Source organism: Leptonychotes weddellii, chromosome 2 (genome assembly GCF_054177405.1).
Source record: "Leptonychotes weddellii isolate Sample4059 chromosome 2, ASM5417740v2, whole genome shotgun sequence".
Classification (NCBI taxonomy): Eukaryota; Metazoa; Chordata; class Mammalia; order Carnivora; family Phocidae; genus Leptonychotes; species Leptonychotes weddellii.
The window spans coordinates 178,355,049-178,382,391 of NC_138370.1; the positions used below are offsets into that span (position 1 = coordinate 178,355,049).

Here is a 27,343-nt window from a genome sequence, read left to right on the forward strand (position 1 = left end):
CTTTCCCTGGGCAGGACAGGCTGGCCTTGGACTCCACCTTCCTCCTGGGCCAGCACCACCTCTGCCCACAACAGGGCCCAATCTAATGACTTGTCTGGATTCGAGACTCTTTGCAAACTGACCCCAGCCTCCTCTTCCATGCTGGCCTCCTGCCACTCCTTGTGCCTTGTTTGGACGGCAGGAATTGGGGGTGGTGGTGGGGGAGGGGACCTTTCCACAACCCCTTCCAGGAAATGCGGACCTTCTGCGGGGCTGAGTCACTTCACCGATGCCCTCTCCTGTGCCCACCCACGTGGGCGCGTCCACCTCGGTGCCCACACAGAGTTCGTGACCTGTTTGGCCCCTGCGAGGGGACTCTGTCCCTGTTTCTGGGGCAGAGACTTCCATCCTGGCTAATGGAGAGGGTCTAACTTCATAACCGGTGCCTTTCCCTCCAGGCGGCGCAGTGACTGGCGACCCTGGGGGCTGGGACTGATCCCGAGCGCCCCGCCCCGCGCGCCTGGCACCACCTCCCAGGGCGGTCCCGGCCCAGGCGCCGCTTTGCTCAACTCAGCGGCGGGAGCGGCGGGCGATGGCCGGAGCGGAGGAGGACGGGCCGGGGGCCGACGCGACCTCGGCCCTGGGCGCGCTGCTGGGCTACCGCGCCTACGCGCGCCGCTGGGTCTTCTTGCTGGTGCTCAGCCTGCTCAACTTCTCCAACGCCACGGTACAGGGGTCTCGGGCTGCCTCTCGGCGGGGGCGGGGGGCGGGCCGGGCCGAGCTGGGCCCCAGTCCGAGTCATCGCGCTCCTCCCACCTTCCCGCGTCCCAGTGCGCCCAGGGGTCTCGCTCTGTAAGGACCCCGACCGGACAGTGGGACCGCTGGGAGTGAGGGAGCCAGCGACCTCAGCAGGTGCGGAGGCGCGGGACCAGAGGCCCTCCTCCTGGCTGCACAGGGAGAAAAGGGGCTAGCGTCTGTCCTCGTGGTGTCAGAGCCTCGTTCCTGTGACCTATAGTGGTTTCGAAAGAATCCCTCTCCTGCTTCAGGACGACGCGGGAGTCACTGTCATAGCTGAAAAGGGTCTTCCAGTGGCCCCACTCCCTTCTGGAAGACCCGACAGCTGGCAACAGGCCTCATGATCTGGCTCCCGCCCTCCGTCTCCAGACTCCCGAGCCCACTCCCACAAGGCAGGGCAGGGCCCAGCCGCCTTTGCTTACCTGTGCCCTGGACCTGTGCCGTGACTCAGTATGGAGGCTTCCTTATCTGTACACCAGTCTCTCTATAGCGCCCCAGCTGGGGTCTCCAGGGACTGGTTACCTGTTCTAGAATGGTTCCCACTGCTGGCAGGGACTCAGCCCCTGAGACCAGTTGACCAGCCACTGAGAGCAGGATCTGCCAGTTACTGGGGCCCAGCTTCCCAACCTGCCTCTCCCCAGCTCACCCCTGAGCCCCCAGTTCTGCCCAGGGGCTTGGGCCCCTCTGTCCCCAGCCCATCCCATACAGTGGGCTCAGTGGAGTGGACTTTTTGCTGCCCCCAGCCCCTTGCGCCTTGGACAGACACCCACAGGCACGTGCATGGAGGGAGGGCTTGGAGCTAGTCTTCCCATACCTGACCCTCTCCTGGCCACCTGCTCATGGGGTCCGGCTGTGGTGCTGCCACACACTCCACTGGGCCACCCTGCGTATCTCTTCCTTGGTGCGGCCACCTCCACCTCCTGAGTGTGCTTGAGGGAACTTGCCCATGACTGCTCAGCTTGCCACAGAAGCCCAGGGACTGGTCAGGCAGCATTTGGGCGCCAGGTCATCATGTAGTGAAAAGCTACCTTGGCAGCAGGATCCACAGCTGGGGGAGGCTGTGAGTGGCCGAGGGACAATCAGGAAGTTCAGACCCATGAGCAGGGACCGGCAGGCAGGTATGGACATTCTGGGCAGACACTGCCTCAGGGAGGTTCTTGAGCAGCAGCCACTCTTGGATGTTATTCCAAACTGACCAGGACCTTTTTCCTCCTTTCCTTGCCAGACTGGGTATGGAGAGCCAGCCGTGTGCTGCGACACGTGGCGTCCATGGCCTGGGCTGAAGTCTGCTATGAGTCTGGAAACCTTTTTCTGTGGGACCCACCACTGTGGCCTCCACCAGGTCCCTGTCTAGCTGGCTAGGAAGCCAGCATTGGTTTTTGGTGCAGTGGTCTAAGGACACAGAGCAGGGGTCTCCTTCAGCCCCTAAAACTGCTTTGATGAGTCTGAGAGTGGATGGGTATCACGAGTGGCCTCAAGAACTCCCTTGGACACTGAGGCAGCATCCTGCTCACTCCCCTTCAGTCCATGAGTTATTATGGAGCAAACAGGACTCTCACCAGGAATTGTGATCCCTGCTCTGGTCACCACAGCGAGCACTGACCATCAGTCTTACCCCATCCAAGTCCACGTGTGTACTTCGTCTGCAGCTGGGCGAGCATAGGTCCCAGGCTCTGAGAGGGCAGTGTCAGAGGCAGGTGGAGCAGTGCCTGGAGTGAGGTCTGGGGGGCCCCAAAGTGGTGTGAGGAGACGGCCCAGTGGTCTGGGCAGGAGCCAGCATGCGGGGCAGCTATTGGCATGCTCAAAGGGAGGTAGCTGGGAGCAGGTTGAAGGGAATTCTTTTGCACTGGGGACACATTGTTGTCTGGCACAGTTTAGACCTGTCTCTGCTCTGCCGGCCACAAACCTGGGGAGGAACAAGGAGTGGGCTTGGCTCAGCAGGGCAGGTTTAGAGAACAGATGCCATGCTTTCTCTCAGCTGGATCGGGCTGGGCAGGAAGCAGCTGGACCTGCATGGGGTCTCTTTCTGTACCTGGAAGATCTGTCCTCTGCTTTGCCCCTAAAAAAGAAAAAAGGAAGAAAAGGCAGCTGTTGCTCAAGTTCTCTGTCATGTGAGGCTCTGCAGTCAGTATCTGCTTGGGTCAGCAAGCCTGGATCTCACCCGCCTCACCACAGAGGGTGTGGTCTGGGGCCAGCTTCTGCATTCCCGGTCTCACAGAGTTGCAGTGATTGTGAACTTTGAATTGTGGTACCTTTGTCTTTGGTCCATCGCTGGCCTGCTTCCCATCTCTCTCCTGCCTTGGAGAGCCCCTCCTCTCACCCATCCTTCAGGGAGGAGACAGTGTGTCACCTCCTCCAGGAAGTCTTCCTCACTGACCTAATCGAACGTACTGTTTGCTGAAGGTCTGTGGGGTTAAGAGTCCCAGTGCCTGACAGCACCTAAGGCTGGGAAATATCACTTGTCAGGCTGTCAGGGAGGCTCTTACCTCCTGTAGGACAGGTGGGCTGGCCATGGGCAGGGCCAGCACACAATCCAGATGTTTCCACCTGGGTCTCAGTCACCGAGTTTCTAGACAAGCTGGAGATACCTTTGGGCCTCTTTCTGTCCTCTCTCCCCTCCATGGAAACATCCCTTCCACGGCTCCAGGCCCACCCTACTTCCTACCCTTATCTACCTGGGTGTTCACCACAGATGTGCTCCTCTGCCCAGCCATCTGGGTAGTCTACACATCTATGCGACTGGGGTGGCAGGGCCACCAGCTCCCCTCATCAGGACCCCCTTTTCTACCCTCCCAGGCCCCAGTGCCGTCCAGCACCTGGTCTAGACCCCTTCATGCCCACTCACCATATAGAGCTTCTCTTCCCCCTGCAGTCATCAGCCTCTCACTGACAGCCCTCTGGGCCTTCTTAGAGAGTCAGTCTTGGTGGGGCTCACGGTCCTGCAGGCTCTGGCCAGGTCTTCTGCCTCTGTCTAACCATTAGGACCGTGTCTGCAGGATGGGGCTGCCCCTTATCCCAGGCACACTGTCTGACCCCCCCACCTGGTGCATCCCCTCGGAGGTGACTGGGTGAAGACCCTGGCCCTTATGGGACTGCCAGACACCCCCTCCCTCAGGCTGGCTGGCCAAGCCTGGGACAGCAGGTGGCTGGGGTATCTGTGGCCCCTGCCCCCCGGTCTGACACCAGTGTGTATCCACAGCTGTGGCTCAGCTTCGCGCCCGTGGCCGACACGATTGCCCACCACTTCTTCCTCTCCACCAAGCAGATCAACTGGCTTTCGCTAATCTACCTTGTGGTGTCCATCCCGTCTGGTGTGGTGGCCATCTGGGTTCTGGACTCCGTTGGGCTCCGCTGGGCAGTGAGTTAGACCCCACGCCAGGGCTCTCTCCTAGATGGGGGCAGGGTCCTTGAGTCAGGGCTCAAGAGCCACTGCTTCTTCCCCAGGGGTCTCCAGGCAGAGCCATTCGGGTGGCAGGGCAGGGGCCAGGGTGCTGGGAGGGGAGTCTGGGCTGGCCAGGCAGTGCTTTGACCCCATCCCTACAGACCATCGTGTGCGCATGGCTGAACTTGGCTGGGAGTGTGTTTAGAACCCTGCCCTTCCTGTTCATCGAGATCCAGGACCCATTTCCCTTCCTCATGGGTGGGCAGAGCCTCTGTGCCCTGGCACAGACCCTGGTCATCTTCTCTCCGGCCAAGCTGGCTGCCTTGTGGTTCCCAGAGCACCAGCGAGCCACAGCCAACATGATCGGCACCATGTGTGAGTGGCAGGGCTGAGGCTGACGGTCTTCTGTGGCTTAGTGAGTGGGTCCTGGTACCTCTGCACACCCAGCTCTCAGAGGGCAAAGGGCTCTGGCTATGGGCTGGGGACCAGGCCTGGCCACGGCTGGGCGGACACGTGTCTCCATCTGTCCATCCAGCAAACCCCTTGGGCATCCTGGTGGCCAACCTGCTATCGCCTGCCCTGGTGAAGAGGGAGGAGGATATCCCCATGATGGTGAGGGAGCTCATGGGGCACACACACACGTGCGTGTGCATGTGTGCCCACACCTGTCTGTGAGTGTGCACGTGCCCCTCCCTGTGACCACATCGGCAAGTGCACTTGGTGCACGCAGGATTTTCCCACATGCCTGAGGTGGACGTGAGGGCGAGGGGTGGGGGCTGCAGCCAGAGGCCAGTGTGTCTGCTGAGCAAAGGAAGGATGGAGGGAAGGGCCAACCCAGGGGGCAGGTGGTTGGCATTGGAAACCCTGGGAGTGTCTAAGGGGAGAGTGATTTGACCTGGTCCAGAGGCTCGGGGAGCCAAAGGCGTGGTTGCGGTGTCCAGGTGGGTTGGGTTGGGGAGCGGGGACAGGCTCAGGCCAGGTTTGGAAGGGCAGGGGGTTCCAGCTGTGCAGCTGGGTACGTGTTGGGGTCATTCACGAAGGCCGGCAGGAAGGTTCAGTTGGCGGTTGAATGGGTGAGTCTGGGGCCCTGGGAGAGGGCTGGCTAAGGGTGTCACTGTGGGAGTCATCTATGGGTGATACTTTGAAAGCCAGGGTTCTAGAGGAAGCAAAGCAAAGCAGGCCCTGGGGCTCGCCTTTGTCTGTCGGCAAGGCGGCAGTGTGCCCAGAACAGTGGGTGTGAAGCCCCATGCACGTACACATGCACACACGCACACACACACACTCAGGTATGCCCTCTCCCCAGCTGGGCATCTATATCATCCCTGCCGGCCTTGCCTGTCTCCTGGCCATTGCCTGCCTCTGGGAGAGTGTACCTCCTAGCCCACCCTCTGCAGGGGCCGCCCACTCCACCTCAGAGAAGTTCCTGGATGGGCTGAAGCTGGTTAGTGCTGTGGGATCCAGGGCGGGGGTGACCTGGTGCAGGGAGGAGGCTGAGGAGGGGAAGGGGGACAGGACAGGCTGGGGTATCCTGAGTATCCCGCTGGGGCTCCTTGCTGAGCGGTGTCTCCTCCTCCAGCTCTTGCGGAACAGAGCCTATATCATCCTCGCCGTGTGTTTCGGGGGCGGCATCGGCATCTTCTCCAGCTTCTCGGTCCTCCTGGAGCAGGTCCTTTGTGTGAAGGGCTACTCCAACGTGAGTGCTGGCTCCACCCAGCCCCCCTCTCCTGTGCAAGGAGGGGCTGGGGGGCCATTACTGTTAGCCTGAAGGCTGTCTGCCCCAGACACTGGGTTTCCACGCCTGGACAGGGTAACCTCCTCTTGTGGGTGGTATTGAGATGTTGTGTGTGAAACGTTGTGGCAGGTGCCAAATACAGTCTGATGGTGGGGTTGTGGCCCTGGGGAGGGGTGGTGGCGGTGCCCAAAGAGGTACTGGGATTTTGTGTGGTGCTTTTCACTATCTTTCCCAATGCCCCACTCAGGATGGCCCAACCCTGCGGGTCTCCAGGGAAGGGTCCTCTTCTGATACTTGGAGATTGGGAGGGCCTTGCTCTGCTCATAGCATCTCTGACCTTGCCCTCTGCTGTCTGGCATCAGCCCTAGGTGTGGGATTCAGGCCTGGTGTGTTCCCAACTCAGGAGGAGCACACAGGCCCTGAGGCCCTTTCCTTTAGCAATTGTTGAGTTCCCGGGGTGGGGTGCCATAGGAAAGAGGCACCTGCAGGGGAGGACATGCCGTCCCTCACTCATGGCTAACCATGCAGCTGAGCCTTCCATGTCACCCTGCCATGGGCTTCTCGGTGATGGCGTATGCCCGGAGGATGGGCTCCTTCTCCTGGGGCCCTGGTAGCACCGTGACCCAATGATGGGGCACCCCTGACCTTCTCTCCTCCAGGAATTTGCAGGCCTTTGCGGGGCTCTCTTCATTGGGTTTGGAGTCCTGGGGGCACTGGTTCTCAGCCTGTATGTGGACCGGACCAAACACTTCACTGAAGCTGTCAAGATTGGCTTCTGTCTGACCTCCATGGTCTGCGTGGCCTTTGCCCTGGTGAGAGTCCCCTTGAACCAAGACCACCCTACAGGCATGCAGGTGGGATGCTCTGGGGGCAGGGCAGCTGACAAATGGGTCAAAGCAGACATTCAGACCTTCTCAGGCTGGGGCACTGCCCACTGGGGTGGCCCCCTGACCCTGGGCACTGCCCCATCCCTGCTCCCTGCTCAGCTGAGAGAGGGTGCTGGTGCAGGGCCTGCCTGGGCCTGGGTGTCCGGGGCTGTGCACTCTGACTGCTGCCCTGTCCCTCTGTGTGGCTCGCTGCCCCTCAGGTGTCTCAGCTGCAGGGACAGACCTTCGCGCTGGCTGCCCTCTGCTCACTGATGGGGTTCTTTGGCTTCTCGGTGGCGCCCATTGCCATGGAGCTCGCCGTTGAGTGCTCCTTCCCTGTGGGGGAGGGTGCAGCGGCAGGCCTGGTCATCGTGCTGGGGTGAGTGTCTGTCCCTCCACCACTTCCCTGGGGACCCCAGAGACCTTCTCCTCACCCCGCCCCAGGCTACACAGTGGGTGACCTGCCTGCTCGGGCAGAGGCCACCACATTGTGAGCTGTGTGCTGCCCCGGGCTGGCTGCTGTGCCCACATGGGCCAGAACAGGACACTGCCCTCAGAGTGACCAATGGCCATGTGAGTACTGAGCAGTGCCCGGGGCAGGGCTGAAGGCCTTGTGGCTGTCCAGGCAGGCCGAGGGTGTGCTCGTCATGGTCCTGCTGACTGGCCTGACCACACGTCGCGCGGAGCCGTCTGTCTCCACCTGCCAGGATGGCCAGGGCCCACTGGACTGGATGGGTGAGTGCCCCCGCCTGCATAGAGCCCCCAAGGGCACAAGCGAGGAGGTCAGTGCCTGGGCTCCCCACCACCCTCTCCAGCCCTGGAACCTCCCCTCCATGGGCCCCTTTCTTTTGGCACCTTTCACTCTCCTTGGCATGTGCAGGACACCCAAGGGGCAGGGGTGCGGGGGGGCGTGTCGGAGGGCAACAAGGCTGACCTTTCCCCTCCAAGGCTCACTATGGTGGGAGCAGCCCTGAGACCCTGGTGAAAGCCCAACATTTAAACCCCATGTGAGTCGTTTTAAAATGAGATCAGGGAAAGAGACAGACAGAGAGGCCGAGAGAGACGGGGGTGAGGACGGCCACATCTGCAGACTCTGTACCGGTGACCTTGGAGCTCACCACACCTGGGTCTGTGAACTGCCCTCAGGGCCTGTTTCCAGGGCACTCTGGTCATGGCTAGTGGGGTCAGTTGGGGTTCTGCTAGCTCTGTGGCTACTCTGGGTCAGGGGTGGGGAGCTCTGGCTGCTTGGGCAAGCCTCAGAACAGAGCTGGGCTGTGTCTCCCTAGTGTCCATGCTGCTGATGGCTGGCCTGTGCACCCTCTTCAGCTGCTTCCTGGTGTTCTTCTTCCATACCCGGTACCGGCGCCGACAGGCTGAGGCCAATGAGAGCCACTCCATCCAGGAGGACACGTCCCCAGAGGCTGCAGATCACGCGCCCTGCCCGGCAGCCGCCCCCTGAGGCTCCACTCGGCCACACCCCCACGACCTCCAGCATGGACTGTAGGAAGCTCAGGGGCAACTCATTCCTAGAGCCCTTCTCCTGGCCCTACCTGCTTGTTCGGGGGAGCCCTGAGCCGCTGGAGCCCCCAGGACTTGCAGAGAGGTCACAGGGGTCCCTGCAGAGTTCTGGAAGCCAAAAGAGCAGTTGGTGCATCAAGAAGTGGTCCTGGGGCCATGAAGGGGAGGCCAGGAGGGGTAGGCTCTGGTCACAGGGTGACAGCATCCCGCAGATGCCAGAGGGCCTTGGAGTCCTCGGCACACCCAGAGCGCAGCAGGATGGCCTAGGGGAGACCCCGTGGCTATAGCATGAACTGCTGGTGCTGTGTGGACAAGCAGCCACTGGCCAGGCAGGTGCCCCAGTGGCCAGGCCAGACCCAGGGTGGTGGCTGGTGCAGGAGCAGTGTGTGGGGGATGGACCTGGCATGAGGGACAAGGGCTGGTGGGGAGCTGGATGGATTGGGAGTCCTGAGGGCCCCCGGCATGACTGAGTCTGGAATGGACACTTGTGAGAAATGCCTTCCTTGAGGAATCCCAACCCATAGCTTTTCTCAACCTCTGCTGACCACTGAGTGACCTGACTCCCAGCATGAGTGCTAGGACAGCAGGTGGGGTCAGGCTGGGCTGGGAGGGGGAAGCAGAGGGAGGGCCCTACAGGCAGATCGATGCTCCCACCCCCACCAGACCCTTCCCCTCCAGACTCTCCCAGTTCCAAGCAAACACTTCCACCCCCAGTGGACCCTCCCCCAAACTCTCCCCACCACGGCAGACACATCTCCCACCCCCAGGCAGAGGTTTCCCACCTGCAGACCCTCCCACCCGCAGGTGGACCCCTCCTCCTCTCCCTCTGCAGACACTGGCAGGCAGGTTTGTGGGTTCATGTTTATTGAACTGGCTGCAGCCCGGGTGCGGATGGAGGAGATGCCCCTCATTCCTCCTTCTCCTCCCCGTGGGTGAGCACGTAGCTCAGTGCCTTATAGTCCAGGTTGCCTGCAGCATCGATGGTGGCAAACTGGAACATCTGGTCAACCTGCAAGCCGGTATGGTTGGGGGAGTCAGGCCCAGGGACGAGGGGAAGGAGCAAATGGTCTGATGAATTACAGGCACCAAACTCCAGCCAGCTCCAGTGTTGTTTTTGCTTGTGGGGGTGGGGGAAAGGGAGGTGGGGGGGGAATCACACGGCAGAGCCAGGGGCGGGGCTGGGGTATACTGCCCACCCCATTGCTGCAGCCTCTGGGGGCCCAGGGTGAATCCCCCTAGCTAACTGCCCACCCCCTGGAGCCCAGAGGGCTATCCTTGAGCTTCACAGAGGGGCATGGGGGAAGGAAGTTGGGGGAGGGCAGAGTGGGCCAAACCTCTTCAGCGGTCATCTTGTCTGCCTGGGACATCAACAGCCGCTTGATGCTGAGGACAAGGAGGGAGGAGCCAAATTAGGCTGCACTGAAGAAAGGAATTGGCAGGGGAAGAACTGGAGGGGTGGCCCCAGGGAGCCCCATGACTTGGGTCAGTTCACATCATTGGCTCTTCCATTGTGGGATACCCCAAGGCGGGGGTCTGCTCACCCTTCAGTCCCACCCACTCACAGCACAAGTGCCTCTCAGAAGCCTGGCTAAAGCCTGGGCACCAGGGAGTGGTCATCAGGGAGTCTTTCCTGACTCACTCGCTCAGGGGTCACCACCCCTGGTGGGTGGGGGGCTCCATCTGCAGGGAGGAGACTGTGGGAGATTAGAGGCAAGTGCCTGGTACACCAGATATGCCCACTTGGCTGATTTAGCCCCCAAAAGGACTTAAAGACCCAGTGATGGTCCAAGTGGTGGTGACCAGCTGAGTCCCTGGGTGCCCAGCCCTGTGTAGACAAGACTGGTTTTGTCCTCAGTTACCCTGAGGGACTCAGGATCTTGGGGCAGGCAGCCCAAGGCCTGGAGGCTGGGGTGGGGTGAGGGGAGGTAGGCTTGGCATCCCTCGGGGGAGATGTCCAGGTGCCTGTAGCCACACTCACTAGTCCTTGTGGATGCTGCCTTTGCCATCGGGATCCAGCATCTTGAAGGCATTTAGGATGGTCTCCTCGGCATCCGTACCTGCCCACAAAAGGCCTTGAACCATGGGCTGTTTTGGGCTCCGGTCCTGCTCCGGGCCACCCCAAGGCTTGGCCTGAATGACCGTCCAGCTCCTGAGCACCTGGGAGACCCTGCAGCTCCCACTCTGAGGGGACTACTCTGGGGGTCCCCAGAATCCTGCCCAGGCCCAAAAGTGGAGTGAGTGCTCAATGAGTGAAGGACAGAGGCTATCACCACGAAGCAGACAGGAGGAAGGTTGAGCTCACGTGCCCCCTGGGTGTGTGACCCACAGACGTGGGTACCAGAACGTCAGGTCCTAGGGCTTTTCAGCAAATCTGAAAATCTGGATTTTTATGTGAAATGTCTGGATTTCTAAGTGTTAGGAGCTAACAGTCTGTCTTGGCAGACTGGCCTGAGGGCTGCCCCTAGCCAGGGAGGAGCCTGGACCCATGGTGCTCACCACCCCATGGCTATTACCTGTCAGCTTTGCCCCAAACATGTTCAGGAACATGGTGAAGTTGATGGGCCCTGAGGCCTCCTTGAGCATGGCATCCAGCTCATCATCCTTGATGTTGGTTTTGCCTGTCGCCGATACAAGGCATGGGCAGGAATGTCACACCCCCCCGGCTGTCCTATTGTTGGTGTGTCTGCTGTCCCCACTGGTTGCCCACCTCTATCATTCAAAGTTGGGGAGGCCAGAAGGAGGGAGGTGAGCCAATGGGGGATACTTGGCCCAGGTGTGGTGGCCCAGGTCTGCATGTCAGCAGAACCCCAAACCCTGAGCCCTGGGGAGATGGGCAGCTGAGGAGGAGGAAGAGGCCATGCATGGAGCCCAGGAAGACCTGTGATCTGCTTACCTGGGTGTAAGGGGGCCCAGAGGAAAGAAACCTACCTGTTCTCCCCTGGGATTGCCTCAGGCTGAGAACATGCCCCCAGATGGGAAGTTGAGGGAGAAAGGCCCAGCCTTTGGCTCTTCAGAGGGGCATGATCTGGCCTCCACGTCCTCCAAGTTCTATTTCTGGGCTCCCTTACCATGCTTGGGGGAAGGAGGTCAAGCCTCCCCATGCAGTGGTGTCCCTCTGGGGTGTTAGCCCCTCCCTGGAGCTTTGGTCCCAACCTCCTCATCCAGGATACCCATGCTTGGGCTGTGCCACCCACTCTGTGATGCCCTGATCAAACCAGAGGGATTTCTCCCCTAGGGGAGGCCCAGCCCACATCCTCGCAGCCCATGAGGAATGGGATGTCAGGTCAGGCTGTAAGGCCCAGGTACAGAGCAAAGCTCTCCAGGACTGGAGGACATTCTGAGGTGGGTTCTAGAGAGCTCTGTCCCACGGCACCTACCCAGAGAGGCGTAGGTGTCCTTCAGGTCCTCCTTGTCAATGAAGCCATCTCGGTTCTGATCCATTAGTGTGAATGCCTGAAACCGAGGCCAGGGTCACTGGGTTGCCAGGCTGGCCACACCATGTTAGGACAGGCATCTATTCTCACTGGGTCTGGAGTGAGGCTCACGTAGGGTCTTTTGGTCACCTGCATTACGATTCACAGGGGACCCCTTGGGCAGGAGTTACTGGGTGGAGGGGTCCTGGGACAAAAGCAAAGCCTCACCTCCTTGAACTCCTGGATCTGGGTCTGCTCAAAGTTGGAGAAGACGTTGGATGATGCCCTCTGGGCCCGTAGGCCACCCCCTTCCTTCTTCTTAGTCTTCCTGCTGGCCTAATGTGAGAACACCAAGGCTAAGGGGTCTCCAGGCTGGTGTTTTGGAAGACAACACAGAGGACAGGTGGGCTATGGCACTAGGTGCTCCAGGGGGACCCCAAACCTGGGTCCCTGGGCTGGGGCAGCCCTGACAAGGTCCTAAGAGCACTGTACCCAGGGCTCGTCTTGAGCTTTGTCCTGCTCCATCTGCCATCCAGCCAGGAGCCAGCTGGGCCTGAATGTCCAAGGAGCAAATGGACTGTGCAAGTAGCCAGCAAGTGGGTGGGCCAGTTCTAGGAATCCCTCCAGTGTGAAGGCCAGGACCCTCCATCTTCCAGCCCCAGATGTCACTGAGGCAGCCATGGGGCACAGATCTTCCCCACCTAACACCCTTACACATGTAAACAAACTCAACTCTTGTGCACACACACTCCCACAGAACACACTCATGTAGGCAACACACGTGTACACACAGTCCCAAATGCACACTCACACTCGATCCTGCCCCGGTGGCCTCCTGGCCACACTCACCATGCCTGGTTCTGCCTGATGTGATGGTCTGTGCCCTCCTTGCCCAGGTCACCCGTCTTAAACTCCTACCCAGTCCCCCAGGACAGCTCGGACTCCGGCTGCCGCTCCCTACAAGGACAGGCCCAGGGCCACCCTGGGGACTGGACAACTGCAGAGTGAGCTTTGGCACCTGGCGGGTGACTCAGATGCCGCCATCTTGCCCTGCCCAGCAGGGCCCCCAGCTTCCCAGGCAGCTCACCAAGAAGGCTTTGTTCTCCTGTTTTCTGTGCATCTCCAGGGCCACCTGCATGAGGACCTGGGCAGCTGCAGGAGCCAGAAGAAGGAGTACCTTTCCTAGGTTTGCACAAAGTCACTGTGAGTGGCCTTGGGGGCTGGTGACCAAGTGTTCTCTGAGCATGTTGTGTGCGCCCTCACCTCTCTGCTTCAGTGGCAGAAAAGTCCCAGGGCTCTAGGTATCCCCATGGCAGGGAGCTCCTTGCCTGGCACAGAGTGGAGATAACATTTCTGGGATGGAGGGCCATCCAGATGGGCTGGGCCCTGGACCAAATTCCCCACTACATCATGGCCCAGCAGGCAGAGCCCAGCAGGCAGAGTCTGGGCGGGAGACCTGGTGCCGGATATTAGAGGTCACCACAGGGTCAGGGGCTGGGTGCCCTAGTCCTGGGTTGCGGGGAGTGCAGGTTAGGGGCAGGAAAGGGTGGGAGTCTATAGGCTGAACAGAAGGAGAAGGCCTGGGGGTAGAATGAAGAGGGCAGTCAGGACTGCAGTTTCACACCTGGAGAACAAGCCCTCAGAGCCCCTTGTTCCTGTACCATGGGCGGGGGTAGGCATCAGCAGCAGGGGTCCCCTAGGGCACCTCTGGGAACCACATCACATGTGAGTGCCACCATGGCAGGGGTCCTGCCCCCAGGGGCACACCCCTTCAGTCACATGACACCTCTGAGGTGCTGCCACATGTGATCCCAGGGGCAGACACCATTTGCCTGCCATGAGTATGGGACAACAGGCACCCCGTGGAACTTGGGGAGGCATGACCCACTGCGGGGACCTGGGGGCTCCCTTGGGTTCGGCCTGGAGGACTCCCAGAGGGAGAACATGTGACTAACGTGGGAGACCTGGGCTGGGCTGCATTCCCAGTTGGGCAGGGTCTGACTGTGATGCTTGGAGAGACCCTAGCAGGGCTGTAGGATTGGGACCACAACATTGAGAAGGGAAGACAGGCAGGATCTGTGCTCAGAAGGCCTCTGATGTGGGGAAGGCCAGAAGACACTGGCAGAGCCCCTGGGGAGGTTTTCTGGGTTGGCAGCACTAAAGATAGCCTTGGAGCCTGGCTCCAGGGAGAATATCAGGATTCAAAGTGGACAGCTGGCCCTGACAGGTGCAGAGGTGTCAGCAGGCGGTTCCAGTGTCCTGAGCCAGGTGGGAACCCCCTCAGCCCTCAGGAAGGGCCCAGGGCCAAAGCGAGTCTCCCCCAGCTTCAGGGGTCTTTCCCATGTGTATATGGGCATGTGTGTCCCCCACTGGTCCCCCTACCCCGCCCCACTGGAAGCTACCATTAGGTGGTCCCCTACCAGCACCTTGGCCTCACCTTCAGCCCAAGAGACACTTATTTTTGATTCTGGAAGCAGGAGTTGCTGAGGAGTCTTGTTTATTTTAATATCCAGGGAAGGGAAAACATATTTGTCACCCGAGGTCATCTGCCTAGATGCTCAAGGGCAAGAATGGGGGTGGGGTGGGAGTGGGGGGTGTGCACTCAGCATTACCACATGGCATGTTGGTTGAAGAGGTTTATTTTGTGTCCTGTGGGGTCAGTGTGTGTTTACAGCTTCCTCAGGGAGTAATGAGGGGGCTTGGGAAGGACTTCCCCCAACCCCAGGCCTGGCAGAGGCACCAGTGGATGGCATCAGGCAGGGATCCTCAGAGAGCTCAGAGAAGGGCCTGGTGGCCCTATAGGATGGGCCTCCCTGTTCCCACCCTCAGCCCAGGAAGGAACACAGGTGATTTTCCAGTTTCCCAGCCGGAGGGCTAGAGCCAGGACTCCAGAGCAAGCTGCAGAGCAAGTAGGCTCTGCCCAGGACCCTGGAGGAGGCTGGAAGAACCTCCCTTCCATGCAGATTTACTGAGCAACTGCTTTGTGCCCTGCAGTTTTCATCTCTGCATTCCATTCTCTTTAGATTTATCATTAAGCTCTCTTTGGAAACCGGAGGGTTTGGGAGACTAAGGAAAAGTGGGCTCCCCTCTGGCATACCGGGGGCCCTAGTGAGCCCCGAGCTCTGGTTCTCAGGGAGCTTCTTTCTGGAGCAGTGCAGGGCCCAGGGGATGAATGGTCCTCCTTCCAGACCACCCCCCACCCCCAACACACACCTGGTTGTTTTGGGAACCATGTGTCTGCACAGCCAACACAGTTGGGAAGCTGTCTGGCCACCACCGCTCCATCTTTGGGTAGCCCCTCTGCACACCTGTGGGTGACCTGGTATGTCTTTGCCAGAGCTAACCACAGAAGTGGGACAGAGTAACTCACAGGTGTGGCCTCCTACCCCCACCCACGGTGAGTAGCAGAAGTGAGAGAAGGAGGGCCCATCTGGGGGCTCAGTGGTTCCTGAGGCCCTGGTTGAGGTGGACCTTGGAGCTTGGGACTGCAGGGTCCCCAGGGCAGGAGTCAGGGAGCAGGCTCTACTAGGGTGCTCTTCCCAGGAAGACTCCAGACCCCTGCGCTGGAGAGGCTCCTGCAGTGAGGAAACTCGGCTCTGCTGGAGGACTGAGACTGCGGGCAAGGGGACCTGTAAGGGGCATCTGAGGCAGCGCCGTCCCAGGAAGAAGTTCTGAGGCCACCATGATAAGCCTGGCCTGAGTCCAGAGGGCTTGGCCACAACCCCTCCCCTCCCCTGGGTGAGAGGCCTGGGGCAAGGAGGCCTGCACTAAGGTCACGCACAGTCCCTGGACCCTGGATTCCCAGCCCCAAACCTCGAACCCCTTTCCGGACCATGGGCCCTTCCTGGGCGGTCATGGCAGCTGACCTGGGGTGACCGTGGGCCTCTCCAGCCGCGGGGCGGGAGTGGGGGCTCCTTTCCCGACTCGCCAGCCCTGACAGGAGAGCCCAGGCACTGCAGGAGGATAGAGAGCCACCTACTTTACACTTTGTGAGACTGACTTATATTTTTCAAATATTTGGACCTATAATGGGCGGGCTCCACTGGTGCTCAACCTGGCCTGACAACGTCAGAGGCTGCAGGGAACATGAGGGTAGGCCGGGTTTTACACCCTGCGCAAAACCCACCCCCGCCGCCCAGCCGACACCTGCTTCTCCCGCAATCGCGCATGCGCAGCTGATGCCGAGCCGCGCGCCCGGTGTGGTCCCCGCCCCGAGCGGGCGCATGCTGTTCCACCTCCGTCCACCGGGGGGCGCCGTCCTGCTTCTGTTCGCCGCCGACGGCGCATGCGTTCGCCCTTGTACGCTTTTACGTCTCCGCAGCTTTCTGGGCCCTTGCAGCGTCCTCCTCAGATTGTGCTTCCGGCGTGAAGGTTACGGACAAGATGGTGCCGCCGGTGCCAGTCTCCCCGCTCATCAAGGTGAACTAGGCTTTGCGGCCGTCGCCGGGTGCTCGGCTCCGCGTGCACGACCCCAGAGAGCCCAGGACCCGCGCCCCCGCGGATGCGACCCCCCCACTCCCCGCGCTCCCGGGACCTCCGCCCTGCACCCCCGACCCCGCGGGCTGGGAACCCCCTCCCCGAGACCCGCGCCCGCGTCCCTACTCCCTGAGCTCCCGGGACCCGCGCCCCCGTCCGCACCGCCCGCGCCCCCGACTCCGCGGGTTGGGAATCCCCTCCCGGGAACCCGCGCCCGGGTCCGCACTCCCCGCGCTCCCAGGACCCCCGCCCTGCTCCGCCGATCTCGCGGGCTGGGAACGCCCCCAGTCCCCGCGCTCCCGGGACTCCCGCCCTGCGTCCCCGATCCCGCGGGCTGGGAACTCTCTCCCCAGTCCCCGCGCTCCCGGGAACCCCTGCGCCCCCAGTCCCCGCGCTCCCAGGACCCCCCTGCGTCCCCCGACCCCGCGGGCTGGGAACTCTCTCCCCAGTCCCCGCGCTCCCGGGAACCCCTGCGCCCCCCGTCCCCGCGCTCTGGGGACCGCCTGTCCGCCCGACCCCGCAGGTTGGGAACTCCCTCCCCAGTCCCCGCATTGCCGGGACTGCCTCCCTGCGCTCTCCGACCTCGCGGGCTGGGGATCCCCCCCAGGCCCCGCGCTCCCGGGACTCCCCCCCCGCTTCCCGCACCCTCCTGCCCCGCCTCTGACCGTCTTTTGCCCGCAGCTTGGCCGCTACTCCGCCCTGTTCCTCGGCGTGGCCTATGGAGCCAAGCGCTACAGTGAGTGACCGCGCCGCTGTCTTGGCCCAAGGCAGGGGTGGCACTGGGTCTTCTCAGAGCCAGGGGGGCTCCCCAGAGCCATCTACTAAGCCCCAGCGAAGGGCAAGAAAGGGGGCAGGGTTGGGAGGCCCCAGCCCCAGAAACCCGAGTGAGTTTGACCCCTGAGCGGGGCGGTTGCTTTGGGATTAGCGCAGATGGTCAGGACCCAAAGTGCATTCTGATGCTGGGCACCCCCCGGGAGCTGGAAAACGGCTAGTTCTTGTTGAAAATTGGGGTGCCAAGTGGGTGTTGGAGGAGTGCTGCGGTCAGACGCGAGCAGCCTCTGGTGGCCTCGATTGCCGAGCAGAGAAGGGCGGGGAGGTGGTGGGGCATCTGGTGGGGCGTCTCGGGTGCTGGTAGGCGGGGCCCTGCAGCTGCCCTCTGGGTTGGGCTCTTTGCTGAGCAGGGAAAGTCAGGCCTTAATCCACGGGGAAGGAAAAGAATGGAGAGCACATGCATCAGGCATTCACGTGCACTGAATTCCTTTTATGCAGCGTTTTGGTGAAGACACTGAAAGTACCTTCCCATCTTCATGCTTTCCTTACACAGGTTACCTGAAACCTCGGGCAGAAGAGGAGAGGAGGATAGCCGCTGAGGAGAAAAAGAAGCAGGATGAACGGAAACGGATTGAGAGAGAACTGGCAGAAGGTACTGGAGTTACTGCATCTTACGGCCTTGTCCTCTGCCCAGACTTGAGAAACATACAGGTGCTGCTTCAGGTGAACCCCACAGTGGGGGTTAGGAGCTGCCTCCTTTCTTCCAGCACTGGCCAGTGGGTCCTCTGCGGGAGGGAGAGATGCAGCAGGGCCGTGGATGTTGGGGGACACGGTGACACCTTGCCTTGGGCAAGGCCCACCAGGTCCCTAGGCCTTGGAGGTTAGTTGTCTGGGAATGTGCCACCCTCAGAGGGGCCCACAGGACTGGAACCAGGTACGCATCCCCCACTGAGTGCTGTGGCAGGCTGCAGTCAGTGTGCAGGGACAAGAGTTGAGGCAGAGCATGGTCGGGCTCTCCACTGTAGCTAGATCCTGGGTTGTTGAGCACTGAACATGTGAAGTAGTCCTTTTGGATTGCCTGAGCGTGTAATAACACGAGTGTTTTCCTTTGAACCTTTCAGCCCAAGACGACAGCATACTAAAGTGAGCCTGCCTTTCTCTGGAATGGTGTGGATGAATAAAGCTTTCTGTGTTTGATGCTCTCCTTTTTTGTCGCCAGTTGTCTGATTTCCGGACTCCAGCTCAGCAGTTGTGCTCTGTCCTCCATTTCTGTGGGGTGGGGATGGGGAGTGGGTTTCAGAAGAACTGGGCACCTATCACAGACCCAGAGGGCAGTGCACAGACGGGCCGGGAACACAGAAATTCTGTCACCTGTTCTCTGGGGTGTCTGACTGGGGACGCCCAAAGGGAGCAGTTTAAACCCCACACAGCCAGCTTGGGTATTGCGGCTGCTGCTTGGTCTTCAGTGAGCCCAGACCCTTGATGGGCCGTGCAAATGCCGGGGACCTGGATCTTCATCCCCCTGTCAGGAGCCCTCCCCTCGACCCTAAGGAAGGACCCCTAAGGAAGGACCGTGGGCTTTTGGGGATCAGGCTGGGGTGCTGCATAAAGCTCTGTAGTGGGCTTGGGCTCTTGCTGAGCTGACAGCCAGGTTCTGCCCCTCCTTGCTGTGCTCTTCCAGCCTCTGAGGCCTGGTGTTGGCATGTGCTCTTTCCTAGCCCCAGGCCTTGAGCAAATTTCCCTGAGCCCAAGTTTTGTTGATAAAGTGAATTCATTTGCAAATGTGAGGGGGCAGATGAGAAGCAGCGGATAAGCACTTTAAACCCTTGGTTTTAGTTCTGGTGAAGGTTGAGTGAGCCCAGCTCAGTTCCTTCCGGTTGGCTGGTGCGGAGTCCCTTGGGAGGATGGCCTGGCCCTAATCATGGACTGTCATCAGGTGTCCCCACTGAGATGCGAACTGCCTCTTTCCTGTGACTGGACGGCTGTGGGGGGTGGCTCCCCCCTCCCCATTCTCCCCTCACCACCTGCCCAGGAGCTCAGGAGCTCTGGAGGCGGGCTTGAGTGGCATCTGAACTGGCCTTTCCGCAACCAGTCTAATCAGGCAGCTGAGGAGTTTGCTGTGGGGTTAAGTGCAGTGTCGGGAACAAACGATTTGGAGCTCACATTATCAGGACTTTAACAGTCCTTAACCTCCACCAGATACTTAGTACCCATTTCACGTGTGAGTCGTGCGTTTGGGTCTCGCTGTGCTGGTGCACAAACAAAGGGCACCCTCACTTGTACGGGACTTGGGCAGACCCCAGCCACGGCAGTGTGCTCCCCCGACTCCATGCAGAGGGCTGTTGCACGTGTTTTTGCGCAGGTCACTCCTGGCCTTGACCTTTTGGCAGAATTTTCTGATGGGTCCTACGTGATGTGCCCTCCACCATAATTTCTGCTGTATTAAAGAAAAGGGCAACTTGTTTTCTTTTTATTTTATTCTGAATTTCTGGTCATATTTCCTCCCAACCAGACAGCCAACAGCATCTTTGTATCTCATCGACCCGTATACACATAAATACATGTGCAGTTGGGGATCCCACCCAGAGCTTTCCGACTCGCAGTTCACAGACCCTTTCCAAACATCTCTGGTATTGCTGTGTACCCAAAAGATGGATGAGTGTGAAGTACGGTAAACTGTTTATTCATAGTTGACTTTAGTTTATAAAAACATAAATCTTAAAAAAATTTCAAAATACCCAAAATTGTCTTCAGTCATTTTCTTGGGCTTCTTAACCTGTAGCAAGCAGAGGTGGAGTCCCAGCGGGTGAATGGACTGGGGCGCCATCAGAACACACAGCGGCTCACAGGATGCAGCAGGTCGAAGACTTGGGTGGGGGGCCGCCGTTGCAAATCTCCGTGCCCGCTGCAAGAGAAACAAGATGGTGAGAGGACTGTGCACTGGCCTCGCGCCTTCTGCCCAGTGTCCTCAGCCAGCCCCGTGGGAGGAAGGGCAGAGTGTGGGACCTGCGGTCAGCCTAAGCCGATTAGCCTAGCCAGGGCTCAGCCTTTCTTATCTTGTTCTTGTGACACTTTCAGTTCTGGCCCCCTCAAGCCCAGAACCGTCCGGACATCGGTTTCCTCCCCACAGCAGGAAATAGCAACAAAAGTCCCAGGGCTGAAGTGGCCATGCACGGGCAAATACCATGGCAACAACATCAGGGATTCCATCTGGGGGGTGTGCCGGCCCCTCACGATGAGGCCACGTGAGCCACATTCCCACAAGGGGACGCAGTGGTGGGGGGTGAGCAGGTAAACAAAGGCTCTGACACAGTACAGGGAAAGATGTCATGTACGCTTGACTCAGCTCACTTAATTTCTTTTTTTAGGTCTTCTGTTTTTGTTAAGATTTTATTCATTTATTTGAGAGAGCGTGCGCGTGTGCACGAGAAGGGGGAGGGCCCGAGGGAGAAGCAGGCTCCCTGCTGAGCGCAGAGCCCACCGTGGAGCTCGACCCAGGACCCCGAGATCATGACCGGAACCGGAGTCAGATGGGTGCCCTTAGGTCTTCTGTTTGGTTTCTGAGGGTAGATGGAAGTGGAGATTTTCCTAAGTTATTTAGGAGAAAACTGCTGCTTGGTGGTGGAAGAAAGCTGCTGAGAGTTTCCGATGTTTCCTCCCTTTATCAAGGAAGTAACATTCAAATAGCTACTTGGTTAGAGAAAATGAGAGTCTCTGGCGAGGAACAAGGAGATCCCGCAGTCCGGGTTGTTGACTGCACTGCGCCCACAGGCCCGATGCCTCTGCAGGGAGGAACCCAGCTCACCAGCCCCAGCACCTCGGCCACCGGCCTGTCCGCCAGAGTCAGCTCTTGCTTAACCTCCGTCCCTTCGCACACTTCCATGTGGGGACTAACCATGTGCCCGCCCCGCTGCCCACACCTTTCTTGGCTGTTGTCTTGTCCTCCTGTTGCTGCTTCTGCTCCTCCAGGGCCTTGACTTTGGCCTCATACTCGTCAGCCAGGGCCTTCCACTCCTTTCTGTTGTTCTGCAGTCGGTCGAACATGGGCAGGATCTCTTCATGGAAACGGGAGAACTCCTGGACCGGGAAGACAGGGAATCAAGAAGTCGGGCCACACTCCTGACTGTTCCTAGGCAGCTGGGGCAGGTGGCCTCCCCACATCTTGGCCCTTGCTGGCACCAGCCTGTCCCCCCACACCCTGCCCCACTCACCCAAGAGGAGAACCTGGGAGGGGGCCTGTCTGAGGGAGAAGGGAAGGCCACTGAGATGTTACTTTCCCAGCAAAGCCCAGGAGACAGAGAAGAGAGGATGGGGAGGGCACAGACGGTCTTAGTGGGGTAAGGACCCCAAGAATGGAGTAGAAAATATCAATGGCAGAAGGGGAGTCCCTTGGCAGAAGGGGTGGGAAGTCTCAGGCAGACATGCCGGTCTTGCAGCCCCTTCTCTGGTCTCTTCTACGTACATCACACATACATGCACACACAAACACACACATGAGCCATGGAGTGTGTGGGTGGACTTGGGGAAGGCAGTGAGAGGGGAGCGATGTGGTGGGGCTGTGACCTGTGAGCTTCAGGACTGGGATGTCCATCCTGGTCCCGCCTTCCTTCTCAGCACTTACAGCCCCACTGAGGGGGCAGCAAAGGGAGCTGGGATTTCAGTAAGGGGAAGCCCAGGTGCTGTGGTGGTCAAGGTGGGGAGTGGGACTGGTCCAGTCAGGGGTAACTTTACTCAGAAGCAGACAACCTCCTCATCACAGCCCCCAGGACCAGATGGAGTGGAGCCCATGGGCATGTTGGGCATCACTTGGGAGGGGCTCTGCAGTCAGACCCCCCGACACACTCCCTGAACAGTCCTCTGGGCTGTGAAGTCACAGTGCGTGTGTCCTCGGCACAATGTTCCCTGGTCACTCATGTGCAACATGTGTTTGCTGGGTGAGGCATTCCCAGCTGTGACAGGTGGACCCCTCCCTGTCCTCCTGGGTTCACAGGCATTGAACAAATGCACCTGCAGATAAGCTGCAGGCCATGAGTGGGGGTGCCCTAGATGGGGTTTGGGGAAGGGACATGTGAGGTGAGACCTCATGGTGAGTGGGAGGACCTCCCAGAGGGTGGAGACCTGTGGGAAAGCATGAAGAGCTTCTGAGGAACTGGTTAGGGGAAAGTGGGAAGGGACTCCTTGGGGTGACACTGAGGATTTCAGATTTTAAGTGCAAGGATGAGGAGATGGGGGCTGTGGCAGGCCAGGCCATTGGGTGAACCCACACCAGCAACCCCCTTCCTCCTGTGAGCCTAGCCAGGCCCCGCACCACCCTGCTCACCTTGTACACGAATGTGCACACGAAGTCGATGAAGCCAACTTGTAGTTTGGGGAGCTCAGCTGCCTTGTTCCGGTCCATCATTGGCTTGTGGGGGGAGCAGAGATACCTCCTCTGAGCCCGCAGGATTCACTCAGCCCCACCCAGCTCAGATGAACTTGTCCACAGAGACACAGATGAAGCAGTGTCCATGGGATGAAGGTGGAGCCTCTGGTCTTGGGGCTTAGCCTGCCTTGATAGATGCTGGCCCTTGAAAGGGGACAGCCAGGATGCCCCTCCCCGCTCTGAGCCATCTGGTAGTTCCAGGGCTGAGTCCACCATGATGCTCCCCAGTTGCAGGTCCCCTGAGCGCCTTCCTCCCGCTTCCTTGGGAACTATCCATGGTGCTAACTCAAGACTTGGCTTGAGAGCCCTGTGGGGGCAAACTCCAGATGCCCTTGGAGGGACTATCCTTGGTGTCCACATACTCCAGACCCCCTGAGCTGTTCCTTGCAGGTTTATCCTTCATAGCTACCCACTGTCTGGAGCTCCACGTAGCAACGGTGAGCCATGCAGGAACTAGAGGCCTGCCCTGTCCCCAAGGGACTTGGCTGGTTGGTCAGGACACCCTTTCCTGCAGGCTGTCCCTGGCCCCAAAGCCTTCTCCACCCTGTGATCAGGCAGCTATCCACTGACTGGAGTTGACTTGTAAAACAAGCCCTCTTTCCATCTCTTCCACCTGCTGTTGGACAATGCTATGCTGTCCTCGTCCCCTTGGATCCTATGCAAGTGCCATTGTGGTCTAGCAGCATGTTCCTGGCCCCACATTGCTGGCCTGAAAATCTCAGCATCTTCCATCTATCACGGTGTGGGCCCTGGACTCCAGCAGCTGGCCTTCTCTGGCACCGTACTCTCCCCACTTGAGGGCCTTCCTGGAGCATCTTGCAGCCTGGCTGAGGTTCACTGTGGAGCTGCCTGGGCCATGGAGGCCCCAGGTGATGGGCCACAGCCTGCCTCGGCCACTTTTGACAATGACTTTCCATTTCTGTATGAGCCTCACAGCTTTATCCAAACCCTGTTTTTTTCTACAACTTTACCCAGATCCCAAGCTACCTAAATTTACGCTCAGCTCATGTCACATGACCGATCCCACAAAGTGAGACTGAGGTCCTGGGACCCCCAAATCCCCAGGGGTCCTCTGTTTGTACCAAGAGAAGCCAGAGGTTCCCAAGGACCACAGTAGGGGTAGAAGATTCTGGAAGTAACACTCACAATGGGCTGCTGATCCAGAACTGTCCTTTCCAAGTCACCTTGTTCCCAGAACTCAGCTGCCACCAGCAAAGCAACCTGGGTGGGGGGTGGACATAAAAGGCAGTCATCCTGTGGAGTTCATCACTTGGTCAGAAGTTGACAAAGGAGGCTCCTGCCAGGAGCCTCTGTGCCCTCAGTCTCTGCCCCAGACCCTCTGGGACCCCTACTCTTCAGGCTGGGCCTGATGCACGGTGAGCACATTGGTGCTTTCCAATGTGGCGGCCACGAGCCCAGCCCCAGAGCAGGGGGCAGCTCTCAGTACTACTTGCAAATGAAGGTTCTGTCCCCCCTTCTCAGGCTTCCCCTAGATGCAATCTCAAGAGGCAATGACAAGAGGTGGGGGCTCTGCATGACTTCTGACCTTGCTCTGGACTTCCCAGGGCTTGGTGATGGCGGACAGGTCACACGCAGTCATCATCATGGCCCTGCAGGCAGATGAAGCTCCAGGTGTGCCCAGGCTGGCCTCCCTCCCTCCCCTCCACCTCCACCTCTGGGCACCTCTTCCAGTAGTAGACCTCTCACTTTACACACCCACTCCAACCCACCCCTCATACATGACCTCCCTCTCCCCCTTGCCGCCACAAACTAAAACCAAGTCTTTATTGGGCAGCTCCAAGTGCCCGTGATTTACACATTTTTTCTTGTTGGACCTCTGGGACAGGCCTGGAGGAGGACCGTAGTTCTGAATCTCCATTTTGGAGATGTATCAGTGAAGGTTCATGAATAAGTAAATTATTGCCAAATCCACAAACTAAGGAAATGGACTCTCTGACCCCAAATCCTGTACTGTCTCCCCTGAAAATGAGGAGCAAGTAAGATGGAGCATTTATTTTGACGATTTATCAAAGCCATTTAGAGATGAGCTGCTCTTGTTGTGGCTCATTCGGGGGCCTGGGGTCTCCTCGTTTGGGGAGGGGGTTTGAGGATTAACCAGCACGGAGATGGTTCCTGCCGCCCCCACCCCCATCATAGCTCACATGACTATCTCCTTCCGCGTTGTCTCCAGGGACAGGTACTCCACCCAGCTCTTCTTGTCCTCATAGTTCTTAGACTCATCCACAATCTTCTGGAACATTGTCCTCTTCCTGAACCCCAAGAACAAAGAGAGAGAGTCGGCCCCCACCCTCTAACCCCATGCAGGACACCCCCTCCTCCTTGATCCTAACCCCACCCACCCTTCTAGGAGAGAAACCGAGGCAAAGAGCTCAGGCCCTGCGGGGCCGCTGGGCTGGCAAGGGTCTTCTAGGAGCCCCAGGTCCCTCCCCACCCCCCAGCCAGGCTGCTGTCTTGCCTCCCCCCCGGGCGGCCACCCACTTGAAGTAGAGCGCCAGGTCCGTGGCAATGATGGCTATGTCCATGAGATGGATCACATGCTCGTGCTGTCGCCGGTTCAGGTTCTGGTAGATGTTCAGGGACTGCGGGAAGGGTTAGGTTCCCAGTCTGTCCCTGCCCCCTCCCAGGATCTGTCTGTCTGACCCTGGCATGTCGCTGGCCTGCTCCTACCGGCAGGTGACAGGTCGTGGGTACCGGACCCAGCTGGCCTTGCACGCCCTCCCCACCACTGCCTGACCCCTGAGGCCACCCCACCCCGCGGTGGGTGCATTTCCAAGTTCAAATCCAACCCATCGCCGCTGACCCTCCTCCAGCCCCCGCGGGGCCTGGCTCGCGGGTCACCACGCCCTGTGAGGTGCAGGCGATGGTCAGTCAGAAATACGGAGAAATACCCTGAGTGAGGAGTGGGACACAAACCTCCTCGGAGAGCAGGAACTTCCCGAACTCCAGGTGGTGCCGTTCCAAAATCGAGGAACCGTGGAGCTTGGCTAAGGGATTCTGGGATCTGTTACGGGGGTTGTATTAAAATCACAGTTTGGCCAGAAGCCCCCAGAGAGGCTGGTTGTGGCTTCGGGGCCCCCGAACTTCCCTCCTCGCCAGGTAAGGGGCACCCCCCAGGGAGCTCTACGCAGGCCCCTCCCTGGGCCGCTGTCACAAAGTCTCCCTCAGAGCGACCCGGGCACCCAGCTGTGCTGCCTACTTCATCTGGTACAGATTGTTGGTGCCACGGTGGTCGATGTCGTGGCACAGGCCGGCGGTCACCATGGCGAAGGCCTCCAGGTCCGTGTAGTAGCTCTTCAGCTTGCCCGTCTGAGGACGTGGGCACCCACAGCTGTGCGGTGCCGCTAACACCTCCCCCTCCCTCCCTTCCCTGCTCCACGGGGTGCGGGCAAGCAGGGTGGGGGAGGGATCCGGGCCTCGCCCAGGTGCCCTCCGTTACTGCCGGGGCTGGGGGTGTGCCGGTCCCAGGGGGAGGCACCCCCTCTACTCCTCTGCCCTTGAAGGCCCCCACCTCCCGCGCAGAGGCCCCCCCAAGGGCCAGGAGGGTCTTCACAAGCCTGACCAGGTGGCGGGTGGGGGGCTGGTTAGGGCGGCATCTGCCACGCCCCTGCTGCGGCACGCACCATGAGTAGCGTGAACATGGTCTGGGCCACATTGAAGCCATGACGCCAGTTGTGGTAGGTGATTCTCCGGTACCCTTTGCTCACGGAAAACAGAAACCGCACCAGGACCTGAGGGGAGTCAGGAGAAACACGGGCTCTGAGCGCCAAACATGCTAGTAGCTTGGTGTGAAGGCCTGCTCGCTCCCGTACGCGAGGCCCCCGTGACCCTTCCTGTCCCGGCGAGTCACTGCTGGCCCCTGACCGCCCTCCTGGGTGGGAGGTACCTTGCTTGACACCTGCGGGGTGGACGAGGGGCAGCCTGAGGGGGCCAGGGTCAAAGCTAAGAACAACTCCAGCATTCATGGGGCCTCCAACCTATTGCCCAGCCCAGAATTGGGAGGACCCCAGGCAAGGGGCATGGGATGTTCTAGAAGAAAAGGTCTGTTTTAGGCAAGGGTGTTTGAATGGGGCACAATGTGTGGGCACTTGGCATGGACGATGGAGAAATAAAATGTTGGCTAAGGGTCCAGAGATCAAGGGGCAGGCCCAGGGATGTGAGCCTTTTCCAGCAGGGCAGTCTCTCTGGACAACAGATGTGGGCCAAAGGAGTGTCTTACTGCTTCCACTGTGATTTTTAGTGTCAGAAAATGATTCCGAAATTTTAAAAAATTCTACTAATCATTTGTCTACTTTTTTCTTTTGTGTTTTCCTTTAGTATTTAGCAAAATTTCTTTTGAAAATGCCAGCATGCTGCGCCTGTTCTCAGGGGGGCATGAGGAAGCATGGTTTCCTCCTTGCATGGTGGGGAAGCAGACGCTCCCTGAGGGGTGAGGGTGAAGACCGCACAACAGCCAGGGAACTATGGGAACGCAGCAGGGCTCAGGGCAGCGCTGGAAGGACCACCCTCCTCCCTGGGACGACCTCTGCGGGGCTCTCTGCATTCAAACCAAGAGGATGCCCTTTGCTTTCTGCACAGCTCATGGGCTCCTATATCCTCTCCACCCCACGCCAAAACCCCACTAGGGCCCAATGATGCACTTGATCGACTTGTCTGGAACAACCATTTACCAAACGTTCTATCCATCATTCTACCCATCGATACATTCATTTAGTCATTTATTCTAAGCACAGTTGCTGTGTGTATTCTGTAATGAACATGGCTGTCCCCAAACTTTCTGTAGGACCTAGGACCTCGGACCACATCTCTCCCACCTCTTGGGGGATTTGGGATCCCCCCAACCATGTCCGAATTCTACCTCCCAGTGGATCTGGGACCCTTCACCATGGTCCCTCCCCCCCTGGTGGATCTGGGACCCTTCACCACAGCCCCCCACCCCCTGGTGGATCTGGGACCCTTCACCACAGCCCC

At 59.4% G+C, this 27,343-nt stretch overlaps 4 protein-coding genes across 12 annotated transcripts in view; 2 read left to right on the forward strand and 2 right to left on the reverse strand.

Annotated features, from left to right (window-relative positions):
* Positions 1–529: 529 nt before the first annotated feature.
* On the forward strand, positions 530–9,367 carry SLC49A3 (solute carrier family 49 member 3). Of its 9 annotated transcripts, none has more exons than XR_004072557.2 (10): positions 530–706; positions 3,974–4,132; positions 4,318–4,531; positions 4,692–4,768; positions 5,460–5,597; positions 5,733–5,849; positions 6,548–6,700; positions 6,976–7,133; positions 7,384–7,489; positions 8,041–8,281. XR_004072557.2 is itself a non-coding variant. In XM_031018844.2 (10 exons), the coding sequence occupies exons 1-10, from the start codon at positions 572–574 to the stop codon at positions 8,557–8,559; spliced, it is 1,740 nt and encodes a 579-aa protein (XP_030874704.1). In that variant the 5' UTR covers positions 530–571; the 3' UTR covers positions 8,560–9,367. The 9 variants fall into 9 exon arrangements, 6 of the variants coding, with proteins under 6 accessions (XP_030874704.1, XP_006747974.1, XP_081668960.1 ...); XR_014143147.1 differs by having other exon boundaries at positions 8,081–8,237; XR_014143146.1 differs by having other exon boundaries at positions 7,232–7,489; positions 8,041–8,229.
* On the reverse strand, positions 9,120–12,850 carry MYL5 (myosin light chain 5). Its single transcript, XM_031018849.2, has 7 exons — positions 12,773–12,850; positions 11,914–12,021; positions 11,650–11,725; positions 10,786–10,890; positions 10,251–10,329; positions 9,607–9,655; positions 9,120–9,281 (listed from the first exon to the last, which is right to left on the reverse strand). Exons 1-7 carry the CDS (start codon positions 12,821–12,823, stop codon positions 9,180–9,182), a joined length of 570 nt encoding a protein of 189 aa, XP_030874709.1. The 5' UTR covers positions 12,824–12,850; the 3' UTR covers positions 9,120–9,179.
* A 3,076-nt stretch (positions 12,851–15,926) lies between these two features.
* Positions 15,927–18,136, forward strand: ATP5ME (ATP synthase membrane subunit e). Its single transcript, XM_081812837.1, has 4 exons — positions 15,927–16,104; positions 16,843–16,897; positions 17,486–17,584; positions 18,054–18,136. The coding sequence occupies exons 1-4, from the start codon at positions 16,069–16,071 to the stop codon at positions 18,077–18,079; spliced, it is 216 nt and encodes a 71-aa protein (XP_081668963.1). The 5' UTR covers positions 15,927–16,068; the 3' UTR covers positions 18,080–18,136.
* A 1,550-nt stretch (positions 18,137–19,686) lies between these two features.
* PDE6B (phosphodiesterase 6B) overlaps positions 19,687–27,343 on the reverse strand; it is a 31,228-nt gene continuing 23,571 nt past the window's right edge. Inside the window, exons 6-15 of the mRNA XM_081813186.1 lie at positions 25,996–26,103; positions 25,572–25,681; positions 25,289–25,376; positions 24,854–24,954; positions 24,517–24,624; positions 23,901–23,964; positions 23,501–23,575; positions 22,253–22,336; positions 20,853–21,009; positions 19,687–19,837 (exon numbers count right to left, since the gene is read on the reverse strand). Of these exons, the coding sequence (XP_081669312.1) occupies positions 19,776–19,837; positions 20,853–21,009; positions 22,253–22,336; positions 23,501–23,575; positions 23,901–23,964; positions 24,517–24,624; positions 24,854–24,954; positions 25,289–25,376; positions 25,572–25,681; positions 25,996–26,103 (957 nt within the window). The 3' untranslated portion in view covers positions 19,687–19,775. The remainder of the gene's footprint in view (positions 19,838–20,852; positions 21,010–22,252; positions 22,337–23,500; positions 23,576–23,900; positions 23,965–24,516; positions 24,625–24,853; positions 24,955–25,288; positions 25,377–25,571; positions 25,682–25,995; positions 26,104–27,343) is intronic.